Source organism: Mauremys reevesii, linkage group 2 (genome assembly GCF_016161935.1).
Source record: "Mauremys reevesii isolate NIE-2019 linkage group 2, ASM1616193v1, whole genome shotgun sequence".
Lineage (NCBI taxonomy): Eukaryota > Metazoa > Chordata > Testudines > Geoemydidae > Mauremys > Mauremys reevesii.
The window spans coordinates 58,016,914-58,037,939 of NC_052624.1; the positions used below are offsets into that span (position 1 = coordinate 58,016,914).

General features: G+C 43.9%; 1 protein-coding gene across 1 annotated transcript in view; it reads left to right on the forward strand.

Annotated features, from left to right (window-relative positions):
* The window catches only part of LOC120397906 (ATP-dependent translocase ABCB1-like), a 91,932-nt gene that overhangs the window by 63,672 nt on the left and 7,234 nt on the right, over positions 1-21,026 (forward strand). The window contains exons 22-27 of the mRNA XM_039524603.1: positions 1,891-2,094; positions 8,542-8,642; positions 10,600-10,740; positions 11,243-11,399; positions 14,213-14,410; positions 16,069-16,275. Of these exons, the coding sequence (XP_039380537.1) occupies positions 1,891-2,094; positions 8,542-8,642; positions 10,600-10,740; positions 11,243-11,399; positions 14,213-14,410; positions 16,069-16,275 (1,008 nt within the window). The remainder of the gene's footprint in view (positions 1-1,890; positions 2,095-8,541; positions 8,643-10,599; positions 10,741-11,242; positions 11,400-14,212; positions 14,411-16,068; positions 16,276-21,026) is intronic.

Here is a 21,026-nt window from a genome sequence, read left to right on the forward strand (position 1 = left end):
CAAGGTAAAACAGGTGCATGGGATCCAAACTATGAAAAAGCTTAATAGATCAAAATGAACATGAGAACACTGCATTCTCCAGAGCAGTGGTTCTCAACCGGCTGCGAGCAGGTTTCAGGGGGTCCTCCAAGCAGGGCCAGCATTAGACTTCCTGGGAAAACGAAAACCCCACCCCGTGGGGCTGAAGCCCAGGGCCTTGAGCCCCACCACATGGGGATGAAGCCAAAACCTGAACAATGTAGCTTCATGGGGGGCCCTGTGATATCGGGCCCCAGGCAATTGCCCTGCTTGCTACCCCGTAATGCTGGCCCTGGCTTTTATATGCAGAAAACCAGTTATTGTGGCACAGATGGGCCATGAAGTTTTTACAGCATGTGTGGGGGGCCTCAGAAAGAAAAAGGGTGAGAACCCCTGCTCTGGAGAACAAAGAAAGATCAGTGAGTGAGAAACAAGGTGGGTGAGGTAATATCTTGTATTGGACAAACTTCTGTTGGTGAGAGAGAAGCTTTCGAGCTCACACAGAGCTCTTCTTTAGGTCTTCTTCACCAAGAGAAGTTGGTCCAATAAAAGATATTACCTCACCTACCTTCTCTCTCCAATAGCCTGGAACCAACACGGCTACTGCTAAGTAAGTGGGCAGACGTATATTGTGCTAACTGAAGTCTCAAAGTGATCTTTATGTGTAAGCCCCTAGAGTATATGGCAATAATTCATCTTGGCATTGGTTTGGTTTTATAATTTTATTGAACACAAAAGTCTCTTGAGGACAGGAAAGCCCCTGGCTAGCAAAGAAGGAACCATACTTCCCACCCAAGGTTTATTTTGCTTTGTCCACAATGCAATATTTGAAAGATGGATTGTTTCCACAAAACTTTCCATTTCATCTGCAGGCATGAGTAGAGCTGGCCAACATGTTTTCAGTGAATGGTATTTTTAGGAACCCCAAATCTATTCATGAATTTGACTAATAGTCAAAAGAGATAAGAAGAGAGATTTGTTTTAAGTCTAAATGTGTCATTTTGAACATTTAAAATATGCCATTTCTACTTTTGGTTTGAAATGGCATTTCATTTTCAAATTTGACCAAATAAAAAAGAAGAGAAAAACACTTTGCAAAATGGCCAAATCAATACAAAAAAAATTGTGTGGGGAGGAACGGGGGGAGTTTTTAGTCAACCAAAATGTTTTGGTCAATTTGAAATTATTATTTTTTATTTGACCCCCCAACCCCCTCCCAAAAAATGATTTCAGATCTAATCAAATCAATTTTCCCCCTCGATTTTCCAGTTTGGCCCCCAGCTGGAAAATCCACTATTTGCTCAGCTGAGCCATGAGTATTGTCACAGTTTATACGGATCCCGTGTGCCAATCATCACTTTTACATTTCTTGATGACATGGATGTGCAGATCCTCAGGGAGAGAAGAGCTCTTTGGTGTGAACGCTCATTTCCTGCTGCTAACACTGCTAATTAAAGGAACCTGCAGCTTCCATTATCTTTAGCTGATATACAGCACCTATGAAAATCAGGCCCTAGATGCCTTAAGCTGGGCACCCAATAACTGAAATGCCCCAAATTAGAGGCTGTTGGCTCTTCATGATTTCTGTGCCTTGTTGTGGCACAGGAGGACCCTGATATTTTTTGTTGAATTGAGCCCATGTGGCCACATTTTCATCAGGCTTCCTGAACCTAACCCACAGCTAGGGGTATTTGCGTATGTAATTGTCCATATGGGTTTTTGCATGTACAACTGTCCATTTTAAATGCACAACATTTATGATTGTTCTCCCTCTGAATATTTGATCCTGAGTGAACAATGATTTCATACATTTGATCTCTATTTAGTGTGTCAAGAATTAACTCTAACTTTGGACTCTTTTGCTTTTAATAGGCTACTGGAAGCCGACTTGGCTTGTTTACTAAGACTGCCTCTACCCTTCTGTCCGCCATCATTATTGCTTTTGCATATGATTGGCGATTAACTTTGCTTATCCTGGCCTGCATTCCTTTCATTATTGCTGCAAGTGCTATTCGACTGAGCTCTGTGGCTGGTCGTGCGTCAAAAGATCAAAAAGCTTTTGAAGAGGCCGGAAGAGTAAGATCTCTAATATAAACTAAATGGGTATAATGTTATATTGTTTTGAGGACAACATGGTCAGTGATGATTGTCTACAGAAATTACTCTGAAAATACATTAAATAAAACAGTGATAAAGAGAGACATTCTATTATAGTGGGATGCTAGCTCCACTCTAGTTAAGGTTGAGGATGGCTTTTCTTATTGCTTTAAAATCCACACACTCATATTGCCTTGAAATTCAATGGCAAAACAATTATGTTAACACAAAGTTAAGGTTGCTTGGTGGCAGGTCGTCCCCTTGGTGAACCTTGAGTTGAGCAAAACTCAAGCTTCTGAACATCAGGAATTCCCCCATGCTTTCAATAATTCCCCAGTGCTCCCTGTTAACACACATAGCTTTACTCTGCCAACCCCACAGTTGCTGAAATGTTCAAGCTCTTCACTTTCTTCTCCAGTCCATTCAATGTCACCCACAGGATTCTATCTAACAATATGAAAGGACAAGAATGGGTAGGGGAAGGTTGACCATGCTAGCTTCCCTCTAGCCTCTTTCAGCTATGCCTCACTGTGCATGTACTCTCACTAGCCCTTGGCACTATAGAAATTCAGAAGGTTCCAGATCGTGGTGTACACTCTCACACTTTCCAACTCCCCAAAAGAATATCAGACATGTACAATGTGAGAACTGCTTTACAGCTTTTTACAGCTCCCATGCCCTGATGGTACATCTCAGCTGGGAGGTGATTCCCAGGTCTCACAGACATACCCATGCTAGCTCTGCTTGAGCTAGTGCACTAAAAAGAGCAGTGTAGCTAGGATGGTGACTAGGGCGAGCCTCACAAGTAGTATCTTCCCAGGGGGTCTGGGTGGGTTTGTACTCATGTGGCTAGCTCAAGCCACTGCTCGTGCCACCCTGGCTATGCACAGAGGGTACATCTATGCAAGCTGGGACTCGCACCTCCCAGCTTAAGGGTAGGGCTACTGTTACATACACGATACCATCTCAACCTACACTTTCCTTTAGCCATCTTGAAAGCATTAGAATCCTTTCAAATTCCACCTCACAGCTGGCAATATCCTTTGTAATTAAAGCCCCGTGCCCTGTTACTGACATAACCTACACAATTCCACATAGAACTCAGACGTACTTCATCCTGCACACCTGCACCTCCTGCCTTTCCACACACACACATAGATCTCCTCATATCTCAGTCACAGCTCTGTCACACATAGCCAAGTCATCCAGAGATCTTGCTAACACACCTACCAAGCAGAGCTAACTACATCCTCCGCTCTTCAGTACAGTTTCATTTGCCACTGAGCACACTCACTTTTCCTGGAGTGTGCATAGATAATAAATGCTTAGATTGCTCATATGGCAGCTCGCTACTGAAAATACCCTGTGCCCTGCTAATGATATAAGGTACACAATTCTGCACTGTTCTGATGCACACAGGATCCTGGAGGTACATAGATTAATAGATTCATTGACTCTAGGACTGGAAGGGACCTCGAGAGGTCATCGAGTCCAGTCCCCTGCCCTCATGGGAGGATGGAATACTGTCTAGACCATCCCTGATAGACATGTATCTAACCTACTCTTAAATATCTCCAGAGATGGAGATTCCACAACCTCCCTAGGCAATTTATTCCAGTGTTTAACCACCCTGACAGTTAGGAACTTTTTCCTAATGTCCAACCTAAATCTCCCTTGCTGCAGTTTAAGCCCATTGCTTCTTGTTCTATCATTAGAGGCTAAAGTGAACAAGTTTTCTCCTTCCTCCTGATGACACCCTTTTAGATACCTGAAAGCTGCTATCATGTCCCCTCTCAGTCTTCTCTTTTCCAAACTAAACAAAACCAATTCGTTCAGCCTTCCTTCATAGGTCATGTTCTCAAGACCTTTAATCATTCTTGTTGCTCTTCTCTGGACCCTCTCCAATTTCTCCACATCTTTCTTGAAATGCGGTGCCCAGAACTGGACACAATACTCCAGTTGAGGCCTAACCAACGCAGAGTAGAGCGGAAGAATGATTTCTTGTGTCTTGCTCACAACACACCTGTTAATGCATCCCAGAATCACGTTTGCTTTTTTTGCAACAGCATCACACTGTTGACTCATATTTAGCTTGTGGTCCACTATAACCTCTAGATCCCTTTCTGCCATACTCCTTCCTAGACAGTCTCTTCCCATTCTGTATGTGTGAAACTGATTGTTCCTTCCTAAGTGGAGCTCTTTACATTTGTCTTTATTAAACTTCATCCAGTTTACCTCAGACCATTTCTCCAATTTGTCCAGATCATTTTGAATTATGACCCTATCCTCCAAAGCAGTTGCAATCCCTCCCAGTTTGGTATCATCTGCAAACTTAATAAGCATACTTTCTATGACAACATCTAAGTCGTTGATGAAGATATTGAACAGAGCCCGTCTCAAAACAGACCCCTGCGGAACCCCACTCGTTATACCTTTCCAGCAGGATTGGGATCCATTAATAACTACTCTCTGAGTACGGTTATCTAGCCAGTTATGCACCCACCTTATAGTAGCCCCATCTAAATTGTATTTGCTTATTTTATTGATAAGAATATCATGTGAGACCATATCAAATGCCTTACTAAAGTCTAGGTATACCACATCCACCGCTTCTCCCTTATCCACAAGACTCGTTATCCTATCAAAGAAAGCTATCAGATTGGTTTGACACGATTTGTTCTTTACAAATCCACGCTGGCTATTCCCTATCACCTTACAACCTTCCAAGTGTTTGCAGATGATTTCCTTAATTACTTGCTCCATTATCTTCCCTGGCACAGAAGTTAAACTAACTGGTCTGTAGTTTCCTGAGTTGTGTTTATTTCTCTTTTCATGGATGGGCACTATATTTGCCCTTTTCCAGTCTTCTGGAATCTCTCCCATCTCCCATGATTTTCTAAAGATAATAGCTAGAGACTCAGATACCTCCTCTGTTAGCTCCTTGAGTATTCTAGGATGCATTTCATCAGGCCCTGGTGACTTGCAGGCATCTAACTTTTCTAACTGATTTTTAACTTGTTCTTTTTTTATTTTATTTTCTAAATCTACCCCCTTCCCATAAGCATTCACTATGTTAGGCATTCCTTCAGACTTCTCAGTGAAGACCGAAACAAAGAAGTCATTAAGCAACTCTGCCATTTCCAAGTTTCCTGTTACTGTTTCTCCCTCCTCACTGAGCAGTGGGCCTACCCTGTCCTTGGGCTTCCTCTTGCTTCTAATGTATTGATAAAAAGTCTTCTTGTTTCCCTTTATTCCCATAGCTAGTTTGAGCTCATTTTGTGCCTTTACCTTTCTAACCTTGCCCCTGCATTCCTGTGTTGTTTGCCTATATTCATCCTTTGTAATCTGTCCTAGTTTCCTAAACTCTGCTTTGCTCTCTCACATACCTCAGAGTGATCCACACATCCTCACATCACCAAGACACTTGCCAAGCAGGCCCAGCTACTGTTTCCACTATTTAATGTAGGTACATCTAGAATCCTGATTGCAACTGGAGTATATGTAAATAATTCCCATTCGCTACTGCCAGCAATATGGAACAGATGGAACGTGGGGTGAGCAGCCTTTCTTTTTTTTTTTTCTTTCTTGTCCTGTAATATTGTTCGATGGAATCCTGTGGGTGACAGAGAATGGTCTATAAAACAAGGTGAAGACCTTGTGCATGTCAGCAGCTGCGGGGTTGGCAGAGCAATGGTATGTGTGTTAACTGGGCACTGCGGAAAGAGGGCAGAGGTAAGCTTGGATGCACAACGTGACTTGTGCATCTCCTGGTTTTCAGTAGTTTGAATTTTGTTCCACACAGCATTCTGCAGGGGTACGATACCCCCTAAGGGGTTCATGAGATGCTGTTTCCCACCAAATAATCAGCTTTTCTAAAGGTTCGTTCTAGTAATGTTTTTTTTGCCCACATCTAGAGATCAGACCATGGGTCTGATCCTGGCACAAGGGTCTCACTCACTTGAGGGTTATCCCCAGAGAAAGCATGGCATCCACTAGCCACTTGGGGGAAGCAAGATTCAGAACATTATTAGCAAGAGAGTTTGGCCATCAACTTAAACTCTTGAGTAAAGATCAAGCACTCCACAAGTTACATTGAGCACGTATGTAAAGCGAACCCCAAAGGCTTTGCAGGTAGAATATGGTCAAAGCGGCTGGATAGACTGAAGAGATGCACAGTGTTTGTTCCTGAACTCCCCCAGCTACTGACAGTTCACGGTCCCCTTTGCTGAAAACCTGGGAAAGCTTGGCTGGCATGTTGCTAAAATCTGTTACTATCAGGCTTTTATTTTGGAGAGGGATGTAATGTCATCAAAGTATTTTTGTTTAAAAAAAATAGGCGTGCAAATGCTTGCTGGCAAGAGAGCATTTTATGGGATCGAAGAGTTAGGGGAATGGGGTGAGAGGGGTTTGGGGCTGCACGGAGAAGAGGGGGGATTATGGGGAGGGAGATAAATGGGGACAGGTGATAGAGCAGTTGGGTTTGGGGAATGGATACTGGGAAGCAGCCATGGGGGTTTGTTGCACAGAGTCTGGGGGCAATAGAGGCAGCTCCACATTCTCCCCTTCTGTCCCTTTTGTGTGTGTGCTTGAATCTGGGGGACCCCCTAGCTCTCTAGGGGAGTCTTAGCCCCTCTCCCCACCCCCTGCATGTGAGGTGGAATTTTTTTGGGGAGGGGCGCTTGCCTCTCTGGGGGTGACTGAACCCTGCACCTGACCCCCCTCTGTTTGCCAGGCTCTGAAGCTGCCTTCCCCAGCCGTGGGGATCTATCTGCCTTCCATGTCCCCTCTCCTGTGAGCCAGGGTCTGCAGTAGGCATTGCTTTCTGGGGACATCTAAGCCCCACTCCCTACCTCCTCACATGAACTGGAATCTGGGATGCTTTGTCCCTCTAAGGGAGTCTGGCCCCCTCTCTCTGCCTCTCCCCATGTGAGCTTGGATCAGGGAAGTGCGGGTCCTCTGAGTGGGAAGCTTAGAACAGGCATGCTCAGAGCATGGCCCAAGACACACTGCTGAGAGAGGGGTGAGGAGCTGAGAATGGGCATGTCAGAAACTCTACAGTCCTGGGGAGGGGGAATGGGAAAACCCACTGGCATGAATGGAGCAGTTCATATGTCTCAGAGCTAGGTGACCAGGTGTCTCAATTTTATAGAGACTGTCCTGATATTCGGGGCTTTGTCTTATATAGGAACCAATTGCTCCCCACCCCTGTCCTGATTTTTCACACTTGCTGTCTGGTCACCCTCCTCAGAGCTAGATTCTGGCTGGATTCAGGCTGGGTGTTCACTTTCAGCTGAGAACATCCCATTGAGATGAATGGGCCACTTCACAGCTCTCTGAGACTATTATGATGCTGATGGATGTGTGGAGCTCCTCTGCTCCATTGGCCTTCTAATTGTATACAGCATTATAACTGAGCACCAGCTCTGCTCTGGCTAGGGTGGGGAAGCCCTTCCTGTTTAAAGGATGACTACTAAGCATGCTAAAATCTGTGTGTTTACACAGATTGTTTTGAAATTTGCTATGTATCATGAAAGCGTAGGTTAGGGCGAGTGATCCAAAGATGGGGTCATTTGAGTGTGGGGGGTAGGGATTGGGGGAGTGTGAGGGGAGAGGATGGGGAATGTGAGGGGTGGCAGAGGAAGCTGAGGATTTGGGGGTGGGCTGTCAGCCCTGAATTCTCCCCTTCTGTGTGTGCTTGGATCTGGGGAGAGCCCTGCTCCTCCATGTGAGCTGGGATCTAGGGATCCTGCTCTTCTTGGAGTGTCTGAGCCTCTCACCTTGCCCCCCAGGATTGGGAGGGGGGGCTAAAGATCATGCAAATTTAAATATCTGAAATCCAGAAAATGAAAAGTTAAGATACACGTCGTCCCTGTGGCAGTGCTGGCCAAAGCGTGTGGGGGAAGGGCCTGGTTTGGAGGAGAAGTACACAGGGTAGGACTGGCACATGGCTGGGGAAGCCTGGCAGAAGCAGGAGCAGGAGTCCCCACTGGGGGTGGGTAGTAGGAGTGTGGCGACTCCTGCTCAATGTGGCGCTCAGGCTGCATAACCAAGGTAGCATGCAGCCCTCCAGTGAGCTGCTGCTGGGATATGGGTACTCAGAGCAAGGAGCAACTTCTTACCTTTTAATGCCTTCTATAGTGCCAGCTAATGCTGCTGTACAACAAAATGTACAGATGGGGGAGGAGTATTTAGGAATCACATAGCAGCCATGTTGGCTTAGTAGAAAGACCACTCTGTGACCGTAGGCAAATAATTTAATAGTTGTGCCTCAGTTTCCCTGAGAATGATACTTAATCTCCTTTTTTAAAAAGAAAAACACTTGGAGAGCGAAAGATGAAAAGTGCTAGAGATGTGCTAACTACATAGTGGTAGGAGTAGACTCAAATATAAAAGAATACTTCATATCCGTCTTGTCTCCCGATTTAGATTTCAACGGAAGCGGTTGAAAATATAAGAACTGTGGCTTCATTAACTAGTGAAGATGCATTCTATGAGAGATATAATGCAAGTCTGAATGATCCATACAGGTAGGATTTGCTCTCAAACAATTCTGTTTTTTAAAAGCAATGAATACATATTTTCTTAATTTAAAACAACTCAAGATTTAGTCATATTACATTAATTTGCAGACTAAAATGTTAAACACATGAATGATTTGAAAAGATTTTGGCAGGGTAAAATGTATTTACTCAGTTTCTTTAAAATACATTCTTAGATGCTATTGTGTGTGATGTAATATTTGTGTGAGAGAGAGAATGTAATGACCTGGTACAAATTTTTTGTTAACATGAATATGGGATGTTTACTTCTTCACAAGTACTGCAGCAGAATGAGTTTCATAGGTCAAGTGGCAAAGACTTTATATTACATAACGTCACCGTGTATTATGATTTGTACTGAGTAAGGACTTGTCGGTCTTGAAATAAGGTGCATTTCTTTTCCCCCTTTGACCTTTTCAGTCACACTCTACAAGCTAACCACTGCAGGGGCTAATTTCTAATATCCAAATATGTCCGACATTTTCCTAGTCTCCATTTTATTTAAATGAACTGATTACCATCCATTTTGTTTCTTTCCCCTTAAGTATGTTTTAAGGAAAAGCAGGGATTGAAAATGATAGTCCGCTGCCAATGACAGTTTTATGATTCAATATTCTATAAACCATCATCAGTATGAGGGGAAAAAAATCTATATTTCATTGGAGAAATGCAGTTTTCAGCTTTAGCACTTGTCTCTAGTCCTGACAGGTCATTGTATCACAATATTATGATTTATAGTGAAACTATTTTGGAAAACATTTTAACAATATATGATCACTAGAGATGAGTGAATATCTGAATTTCTATCCTGTGGGAAATTCTAATATTTCAAACTCTGTTTTGCCCAGAAGTGGGACAAAATGTGAAAATATATCACATTTTTTCACAGAAAAAGTTTTTTTAGAAAAATTTCAATGTAGAAATGGCAAATCATTCCATTTTTGTATTTTTTCTCCAAACAAAATATTTATATTCCCAAATATTTGAAATATTAAATTTTTCTTTTGTTTAACTGAGCTGAAAATTTTTGTTTCTATCTAGTTCAACATTAAACTGCATTTCCCTGTTTTGGAACATTGCCTCTCTTATGGGCCGGGCTCCCTGGTTGGATTACATCTCCCATGATGCAGTGTGGTCTCCCCTCTGACTGAGTGGCATAATGCATTATGGGAGTCACATGGCTGTGGGTGCAAAGCAGAAATATTTTAATTCAGGTCAAACCAACCCAGAATAAAATATTTTGTTACTTTTCTCTCAATGGAAAATTTCAAATGTTCAGAAATTGCATTTTCTCTTGAAAAATCATTTTGTCAGAACTAGGACCAGATTCTTTGTCACAGCAAGATCTGCACATAATTAAGGTGATCCAGTTTTACCATCCCACACAACAACATTGGTCACCATTTATAAGTCACCAATGTAAAGTGGGCTCTGAGTTGTTACTTTTCCCCCTCTTGCACTCAGAATAGGCAATATCTGCAGTGCTTCAGTTATGCTGTGTTGTAGACATTGACTTTTCTATGGTGACCACTACATTTATCCAAATTCTCCAAAAATTCAAGCATTCAAAGATCATAAGAGACTTATCAAAATTATCAATTTGCTTTGTGTCAGATTGCTTTGGTCATCCATAAAAATTTATTCTGGAAACTAGCATTCGAGTATTAAAATGTTTTGAGTATTAAAGGTAATTTTATCATAAGGTTCTATCCAACAAACAGCTAGTTGGAATGAAGGGATCTCATTTGCCATAAGTTCTCTCCAGAGGCACCTTCATGGAGGCCCTAGCATGCAGCTTTATTAATTATTATTATGTATTATTTCAGTGAGTGAGGTATAGGTTTTGCCATCCCTAATCCAAAGGTCTGACCTTCTCCCAGCCAGTCTCTGCTCTTGGCATTTCATGACAATTTTTTCCTTTAACATAAATCTTTTCTTTTATCAGGGACTCTCGAACAAAAGCCCCCCTATATGGACTTACCTATGGAATAGCCCTATGTGCAATCTTCTTTCTTCAGGCAGCAATCTTCAGATTCGGGGGATGGCTCATTGCTAATTGTTATGCAAACTTTGAAAATGTATTTATGTGAGTACACATCAGTCCAAAGGCAGTGATTTCAACACATGGTAATTGTGTATAGTCTAGTTACTGAGGCAATAGTGCAAGAGGTCCAGCAGTTTAGAATCTGTTCAGGAGCTCAATTCAGGCAGAAGGGTTATTTCTGGGAGAGGAACATTGAAACAGGTCTGTTGGCATGTACAGAGCCTGTCTCAGTTTATTTACTATGGAGAAACTTTTACTGCTGACACTTCATTGCAGACAACGAGCTTTGTGAAATGCTTCTGCGGGGAGAAATTACATAACATTAGTCACCCATACAAATATTTGAAGCTTTAAACCTCTGTTTCTAATCCTTTGTGTGTAATTTTTCTAAGCCATAAAGTTCTAAAACAGTCACAATTCTCAGATTTATAGATAGTATTAAGTCTGTTTGTTTTAACTAAGGAAAACAATATTTGTAATTTATTAACAATAATAAAAGTCTCTCTTTAGATTAACTGAAAGATGTTTTGTGTTTGGTTTTCAGAGTCTTTTATTCAGTTCTATCTGGTGTTATAAATGTTGGGCTGTCCACTTCTTTGGCACCAGATTTCGGCAAAGCTAAAGTTTCTGCCCAACGAATCTTTCAGCTTTTGGATCGGAAACCCTTAATTGACAACTATAGTGAAGAGGGTACAAAACTGGTAAGGCCATTCAGAAAGTCCTTGAAACGAACAAACCTGGAGGTACTGCATTGTCCTTAATTGTATTAATCTTGTTAAATTGCCTTTTGCAATGTCACAGAAGACAGGACCAGACAGGTAGGGTAAAATTTCACAGCAATAACTTAATAATTTTATATTTGCCCAGTGCCATTTAACACCTTTTTGCTTGAGAAATTAACAGAATACTTTTAAGTGCGGTTCTGTTCTAAAAAATGACTGGAAGAATGACATTGCATTCACCTGTTCTGTTCATTGGGTGTATTCTGAGGCCTTGTCTACACTACCGGGAAAAATCGACCTAAGTTACGCTACTCCAGCTACATGAATAATGTAACCAGGGGCGGCTCTAGAAATCGGGCTGCCCCAAGCAGCGCGGAGCGCTGCGCCGCCCTTCCCCGGTCCCGCGGCCGGTCCACTGGAGCCCGGGACAAGCGGACCTGCCGCAGTCATGCCTGCGGGAGCTCAACCGTAGCCGCGGGAAGACGGGACCCGCCGCAGTCATGCCTGCGGCAGGTCCGCTCGTCCCGGGCTCCGGTGGACCTGCCGCAGGCATGCCGGCGGGAGCTCCACCGGAGCCAAATGCCGCCCCCCGGGAAACGGCCGCCCCAAGCGCCTGCTTGGCGCGCTGGTGTCTAGAGCCGCCCCTGAATGTAACTGGGTTTGATGTAGCTTAGGTCAACTTACCACAGTGTCTTCATTGTGCTGTGTTGACAGGAGATGCTCTCCCATCGACTTACCTTACTCCTCTCATTCCGGTGGAGTACCAGAGTTGATCAGAGAGCACTCTGCTATCGACACCTGCTGAATCAATTGCAGCAATGTCAATCTCCCTGGTAGTGAAGACAAGCCCAGAGTTAAACTGCTTTCTTTAGCAACACAAGTGTGTTTTCACTGCTTTTTACTCCTGTAAACTATGCAGCTGAGGGGGAGAGTGAGTTAGATTCTATTCCTTCTTGTGCATCATCAGCAGACTTGTTTACTAAGTTCCAGTCAGTTACATCTGTGTAACAGAGAGTCAAGGTGGGTGAGTTACTATCTTTCATTGGACCAAATTCTATTGGTGAGAGAGACAAGCTGTCGAGCTTACACAGAGCTCTTCTTCAGTTCTGTATAAGCTCAAAAGCTTCTCTCTCTCACCAACAGAAGTTGGTCCAATAAAAGATATTACTTCACCTACGTTGACTTTCTAATATCTTGCTACGGATGCGGCTGTAACAACACTGCACACAACATTTGTGTAACCTCATTCAAGTCTAAGGGGTTGCACAAGTATTAATGAAGACGTAATTTGGCCTGCAGAACCTTTTGTTCCTGGTGATTATACATGAGGTGGAAAGAATCCAGCTTGTCTCTCAAAGTCCAGTGTTGACAGTTAGAAACTATCTTTGTATTTGTAAACTGAACAGATTTCATATTGTCTCTCAGTGCTTTCCATAAATGCTTTTACAAGCAGAACCAGCCTTTCAGAAACTTGAAATTGCTTTAGAATTCTAGCTTTTGGATAGTGGCCTTGATTCAGAAAAGGACTCAGGCACATACTGTAAGCATGCCAGTAACTCATGGGCACAACTTTAAGTCACACATGTGCTTGACTACTTTCCTGAATCAGCTCCACATGCCCAGTCTGCTAATGCTCCAGGGGAAATATCTTCTTGTGGAGAAAGACGTTAATTGAAAGTGAAACCACTCTGGGCCAAATCCTGATGCCAGTGAAGCAGCTGCCTTTGACTTCAGTGAAGCTAATATTTGGCCCAAAGAATTTAAACCTTGAAAGTCCAGTTCTCTAGGTGCTGTAAGAGCCCATTGTCCTCACAGTGCTGGTATTGTGGTCCTGGAGCTGTCCCGTCCCCCAGGCATCAGAGGAGGCTCCCACAGTCTCTCCTAACATCGCCTTCACTCACTCTTGTCTTCAAGTCTTCCTCCTTGCTACCTCATACTCAGAGCTCCCTTCCTACATAAAAGAGCCAATCAGCTACCCTTTCCTTATTCAAACCTACATTTAAAACATAGTTGTCCTTGAAAACTATGAATAATCCACCAAAGTAAAAATGTTTAACCCAATCTGAGATCTGATGTTCACCTTGTACTATGTTCATCCTGTGTATTATGTGTTGAAATTACACTATTTAGAGAGTGAACTCCCAGGGGCAGGAACCAGGGGCGGCTCTAGGATTTGCGCCGCCCCAAGCAGGGCGGCACGCCACGGGGGGCGCTCTGGCGGTCGCCGGTCCCACAGCTCTGGTGGACCTCCTGCAGGCACGCCTGTGGATGCTCCACCAAAGCTGCGGGACCAGCGGACCCTCCGCAGGCAAGTCTGCGGGAGGTCCACCAGAGCCGCCTGCCACCCTCCTGCGGGACGCCGCCCCAAGCGCACGCTTGGCGTGCTGGGGTCTGGAGCCGGCCCTGGCAGGAACTATGTTTTCCACACACAATGATAGTGTCTGGATTATATGCAAGGATGACATAAAAGAGAGGTGTTAGGGTTGTTTACTTACCTAAAGTAATGATAGTCCTTGTGAACCAGGCTGAAAAGGAATGATATAAATGAGAGAGAGATGCAGAAAAGGACCACTCAAGAAGGAGTTGCTCTACACAGAAGATACCAATCCAATGTCACTGCATATTTAAGCAATAATAAACTGACAAAAATGCTCTGGGTTTGATAATACTATACCATTTCCAACTGACTAGTCAACGCCTTTGTTTAAATGACCATACTGAGTTGTATTTGATGCTTCTGTACAAGATAGACCGGTCTTCTGTCATACATTTATATTTTCTACCATTTCCAGACTCAGTTTGATGGTGACATTGAATTCAGGGACATCCACTTTATATACCCTACAAGACCAGAAGCTCAAGTTTTGCAAGGACTCAGCGTGAAGGTTAATAAAGGACAGACGCTAGCCTTGGTGGGGAGCAGTGGTTGTGGCAAAAGCACATCCATTCAGCTGCTGGAGAGATTTTATGACCCTATGGCAGGACAAGTGGTAAGAAGAGATTTGTAAAGCTGTTAATGCTTAGAGCTAATAGAACTGTTCTTCAAAGTATTTTACAAACATTAAATCATCTGCACAACACCCCTTTGAGATGGATAAGTGTTGTTACAGGTCCAGGTACTGCAGAGAAGACTTGGGACTTGCTTAAGGTAGAGCTGGGAGTAGAATTTTGGATCTTCTGACTCCCTGTCCTGGCTTTAGATCACTACATTGCATCTCTTTGTTGATTTGATATATTGGAGGGGGCATTAGAATATACTTCCCATAATGTAACCCTTGTCACTAGTCCTCTAGTCATGTTAACATGACACAATTTGAGGTCTAATTAATCACTTGATGAGACTTTTGATGCAAGTCCTATTAATGATGATGGGAGCTCCGAGAACAGTAGCCTAGAGATGGTGAGTCAAAGGATGTTTGAAAAAATGCCCAAAGATGTGGATTCTTATTGGAGCTCTTCAACCATCTCGGTCTAAGAAGCTCATGAACAGACTTTCTCAGTAAAGATGCAAAAAGAACAGAAGTTCTTGTGGCACCTTAGAGACTAACAAATTTATTTCAGCATAAGCTTTCATGGGCTACAGCTCACTTCTTCGGATGCATAGAATGGAACACACAGACAGGAGATATTTATACATACAGAGAACATGAAAAGGTGGAAGTATGCATACCAACAGGAAGAGTCTAATCAATTGAGATGAGCTATCATCAGCAGGAGAAAAAAAACCTTTTGAAGTGATAATTAAGATGACCCATAGAAGGTGTGAAGAGAACTTAACATAGGGAAATAGATTCAATTAGTGTAATGACCCAACCATTCCCAGTCTCTGTTTAAACCTAAGTTAATCGTATCTAATTTGCATATTAATTCGAGTTCAGCAGTCTCTCTTTGGAGTCTGTTTTTGAAGTTTTTTTGTTGCAAAATTGCCACCTTCAAGTCTGTCACGGAATGGTTAGAGAGGTTGAAGTGTTCTCCTACTGGTTTTTGAATGTTTCTTTTGCGTAGAGATTGTCCGGTTTGGCCAATGTATATGGCAGAGGGGCATTGCTGGCACATGATGGCATATATCACGTTGGTAGATGCGCAGGTGAACGAGCCCCTGATGGCGTGGCTGATGTGATTAGGTCCTATGATGGTGTCACTTGAATAGATATGTGGACAGAGCTGGCATTGGGCTTTGTTGCATGGATAGGTTCCTGGGTTAGTGTTTATGTTGTATGGTGTGCGGTTGCTGGTGAGTATTTGCTTCAGGTTGGGAGGCTGTCTGTAAGCGAGGACTGGCCTGTCTCTCTGTCTACTCTGAAATCAGTAAAGATGGAAATTCTGTGGGCACATCTCATTATAGATTGGCAATACCACATCTATTACAGAAGCTAGCAGAGCAGACATCCACAAAAAATACTTCTGAGAAGAAAAGGTTATCTGAACTTCTTTTGAATTTTCAGAGTTTTGGTTCCGTTCAATTTTAGATGAAAGATCTGATCATCTATTATTTGATCAGAAGTGGTTCACTGACCACTTTACTTTTACTGTAACTCTAACACAGGGCAGAGAATTTTTACAGATTGGTGTTTCACATTTACGTTGTATGCCTGAGGAGGAGTATTGCATTCTGCAGGGAATGATTTTTCCCTTTTTCTGTTTCTAGTTTGCAGATGGGTTAGATACAAAGTCTTTGCACTTGCAATGGTTAAGGTCCAAATTGGGTATTGTGTCCCAGGAGCCTATTTTGTTTGACTGCAACATTGCTGAAAATATCCAGTATGGAGACAACAGTAGGGTTGTCAGTCAGGAGGAAGTTGAAGAGGCAGCTAAAGCAGCAAATATTCACACCTTCATAGAAAATCTCCCAGAGGTAAATGACAATGTCTTTCAATTCTCAGTGTGGGGTAAATATTCACTGTGACCTATCTAAGCAACTCCCATTACTGCAAAACAATTTGCTTTTTGTGTTGTTGTTTTTTTTAAAGCTTATTTTCTTGTGGATACAATTCTCAGAGGAAAATAGTAAGCTGATGTTTAAAAATGTAACTTGCAATATGTATTAACACAGACGCAGTCATAATTAGCTAATTCAAATGCAAAATCTGAGCTCCAGTTTTCTTGTTCTCCTCTACCACAGTGATGTTATATAACAACTATTAAGGAGACATTTGATTCTAAACCTTTATTTTCATTTCCTCATAAACTTTGCCAATTCTTTTTCCTTTTTTGTCTGAAACTTTCTCCAGTTTTAGTCTTATCCGAGAGGTAAAATATTTCAAGTACATTTTAACCTTTATGACAGGTTTCAGAGTAGCAGCCGTGTTAGTCTGTATCCGCAAAAAGAACAGGAGTACTTGTGGCACCTTAAAGACTAACAAATGTATTTTAGCATGAGCTTTCGTGAGCTGCAGCTCACTTCTTCGGATGCATAGAATGGAACACACAGACAGGGGAAATTTATACATACAGAGAACATGAAAAGGTGGAAGTATGCATACCAACAGGAAGAGTCTAATCAATTGAGATGAGCTATCATTAGCAGGAGGGAAAAAAACTTTTTGAAGTGATAATTAAGATGGCCCATAGAAGGTGTGAGGAGAACTTAACATAGGGAAATAGATTCAATTGGTGTAATGACCCAACCATTCCCAGTCTTTGTTTAGGCCACAGTTAATAGTATCTAGTTTGCATATTAATTCAAGTTCAGCAGTTTCTCTTTGGAGTCTGTTTTTGAAGTTTTTTTGTTGCAAAATTGCCACCTTCAAGTCTGTCACTGAGTGGTTAGAGAGGTTGAAGTGTTCTCCCACTGGTTTTTGAATGTTATGATTCCTGATGTCAGATTTGTGTCCATTTATTATTTTGCGTAGAGACTGTCCAGTTTGGCCAATGTACATGGCAGAGGGGCATTGCTGGCACATGCTGTCGTCATCATGAATAGGTCGGAATATGAACAAGAGGCTGCCAGGCAGCTCTCTAACTCCACATTCTACAAGCCATTACCCTCTGATCCCACTGATGATTACCAAAAGAAACTACACCATCTGCTCAAAAAACTCCCTGAGAAAGCACAGGAACAGATCTATACAGACACATGCCTGGAACCCCGACCAGGTGTATTCTATTTGCTACCCAAGATCCATAAACCTGGAAATCCTGGACGCCCCATCATCTCAAGCATTGGTACCTTAACAGCAGGATTGTCTGGCTATGTGGACTCTCTCCTCAGGCCCTATGCTACCAGCACTCCCAGCTATCTTCGAGACACCACTGACTTCCTGAGGAAACTACAATCCATCAGTGATCTTCCAGAAAACACCATTCTGGCCACTATGGATGTGGAAGCCCTCTACACTAACATTCCACACAAAGATGGACTACAAGCCATCAGGAACAGTATCCCCGATAATATCACGGCTAACCTGGTGGCTGAACTTTGTGATTTTGTCCTCACCCACAACTATTTCACATTTGGGGACAATATATATCTTCAAGTCAGTGGCACTGCTATGGGTACCCGCATGGCCCCTCAGTATGCCAACATCTTTATGGCTGACTTAGAACAACGCTTCCTTAACTCTCGCTTCCCTAACGCCCCTACTCTACTTGCGCTACATTGATGATATCTTCATCATCTGGACTCATGGAAAAGAAGCCCTCGAGGAATTCCACCGTGATTTTAACAATTTCCATCCCACCATCAACCTCAGCCTAGACCAATCCACACAAGCGGTCCATTTCCTAGACACTACTGTGCTAATAAACGATGGTCACATAAATACCACCCTATACCGAAACCCACTGACCGCTATACTTAGTTACATGCCTCCAGCTTCCATCCCGGACACACCACACGATCCATTGTCTACAGCCAAGCTCTAAGATACAACCGTATTTGCTCCAATCCCTCAGACAGAGATAAACACCTACAAGATCTCTATCAAGCATTCTTAAACCTACAATACCCACCTGCTGAAGTGAAAAAACAGACTGACAGAGCCAGAAGAGTACCCAGAAGCCACCTACTACAGGACAGGCCTAAAAAAGAAAATAACAGAACACCACTAGCCATCACCTACAGCCACCAACTAAAACCTCTCCAGCGCATCATCAAAGATTTACAACCTATCCTTAAAGATGATCCCTCACTCTCACAGATCTTGGGAGACAGGCCAGTCCTCGCTTATAGACAGCCTCCCAACCTGAAGCAAATACTCACCAGCAACCGCACACCATACAACATAAACACTAACCCAGGAACCTATCCTTGCAACAAAGCTCGATTCCAGCTCTGTCCACATATCCATTCAAGTGACACCATCATAGGACCTAATCACATCAGACACGCCATCAGGGGCTCGTACACCTGCACATCTACCAACGTGATATATGCCATCATGTGCCAGCAATGCCCCTCTGCCATGTATATTGGCCAAACTGGACAGTCTCTACGCAAAAGAATAAATGGACACAAATCTGACATCAGGAATCATAACATTCAAAAACCAGTGGGAGAACACTTCAACCTCTCTAACCACTCAGTGACAGACTTGAAGGTGTCAATTTTGCAACAAAAAAACTTCAAAAACAGACTCCAAAGAGAAACTGCTGAACTTGAATTAATATGCAAACTAGATACTATTAACTGTGGCCTAAACAAAGACTGGGAATGGTTGGGTCATTACACCAATTGAATCTATTTCCCTATGTTAAGTTCTCCTCACACCTTCTATAGGCCATCTTAATTATCACTTCAAAAAGTTTTTTTTCCTCCTGCTAACGATAGCTCATCTCAATTGATTAGACTCTGCCTGTTGGCATGCATACTTCCACCTTTTCATGTTCTCTGTATGTATAAATTTCCCCTGTCTGTGTGTTCCATTCTATGCATCCGAAGAAGTGAGCTGCAGCTCACGAAAGCTCATGCTAAAATAAATTTGTTAGTCTTTAAGGTGCCACAAGTACTCCTGTTCTTTTAACCTTTATGTTCTTCTTTGAGTGATTGCTCATATCAATTCCAGTTAGGTGTGTGTGCGCGCCGCATGCACAGAACTCGGAAACTTTTTCCCTAGCAGCTACCCGTCGGGCCATCTGGGGAGCCCCCTGGAGTGGTGCCGATATGGTGTTCTATATAAGGGCTTGGCTACACTTACAAATTTGCAGCGCTGCAGCAGGGTGTGAAAACACACTCTCTGCAGCGCTGCAAATTGCGGCGCTACAAAGCGCCAGTATAGTCAAAGCCCCAGCGCTGGGAGCCGCGCTCCCAGCGCTGTCCATTATACCCCACAGGGAGGTGGAGTACGGACAGCGCTGGGAGAGTTTTCTCTCAGCGCTGGCACTTTGACTACACTTAGCGCTTCAAAGCGCTGCCGCGGCAGCGCTGCCGCGGCAGCGCTTTGAAATGCAAGTGTAGCCAAAGCCTAAGACCCTGCTGGCCCAACCCCCCTTCAGTTCCTTCTTACTGCCTGTGATGGTTGTTGGAACAGTAGTCTCTTGGTTTCTCAAGTGCTCCACTAATTCCTAGCTTATCACAATCGTTGTTAGTTAATTGTTAATAGTTAGTGTTAAGTGTTTTTCTCTGTAGTGTTAAGCATAGTTCAGTCATTGAGGGCAGTTTAACTCTCATCAACTGCCCTGCGGGACCCTGGGGCATGCCGTCCCAGGGTTTCAAGCCTTGCAATTCTTGCAATAAGCCCATGCCTATTGGTGATCCCCACGACTCCTGCCTTAGGAGTCTGGGCAAGGGCCATCAGGCTGACAAGTGTAGAATCTGTAAGGGTTTCAAGCCATGGACAAGAAAAGAGAGGGAAATTCGACTCTAGCAACGCTTCATGGAGTCTGCATTGCGGCTCTCTCAAGACGTGGGCCCAAGTGCCTCGGTGCGCAGTGCTCCCCCAGAACTGCCGATTCAGGCACCACAGAAGATCCCATGCCCACCTTGGGACCGATGATCTCCCGGGCCCCAGAAACACCCACCTTGGCACTGTTCCCATTCCCGTTTGCCGGAAAGAAGCAAGCCCTGGGAGGACCCATCGTTAGGGTTGAAGCAGTTGTTCCGGCCCCAACCGAGCAACATGCCAGCTCAGCACAGGGTACCATTCAAGTGGAGGAGATTACATTGCCTTGCACTCCAGATACCTTCGAGGCCACTAGAGGGCTCATCGAAGTGACAGCCCCGGTACCCCTGGCCCCAGCACCGGCCCCAGCCTGAGTTCTGGTACCATCCAAGGGCAAGCTGGCAATGTTTGGACTGTCTGCCCCTAGACCAGCATCTCCATGCTGCTCAGGGTCCTGGCATCGTTCCGAGTCCTGGCACCACCCCAGGTACCAGTCTTACTCACGATACTGGTTAGACTCGCGGCACTGGTCTTGCAGCCCCGATCCTCGGAGCTGTTCCCGCTCGAGGTCACGGTTGACTGCTGGAACGTGGTCCCGCTCGAGGTCCGGGTCTCGCTCAGCGACCTTGCGGCACCATTTGGACTGTCTCCACATGGGACACTGATCCCCGAGTCGACTGTTGCCACGGCACCAGTCCCCGGCCCGCTGCCGCTCTCCATCATGGCACCGGTCACCCGAGCGGCACCGGTCACCCAAGCGGCACCGGTCACCAGTGTGGCACTGCTC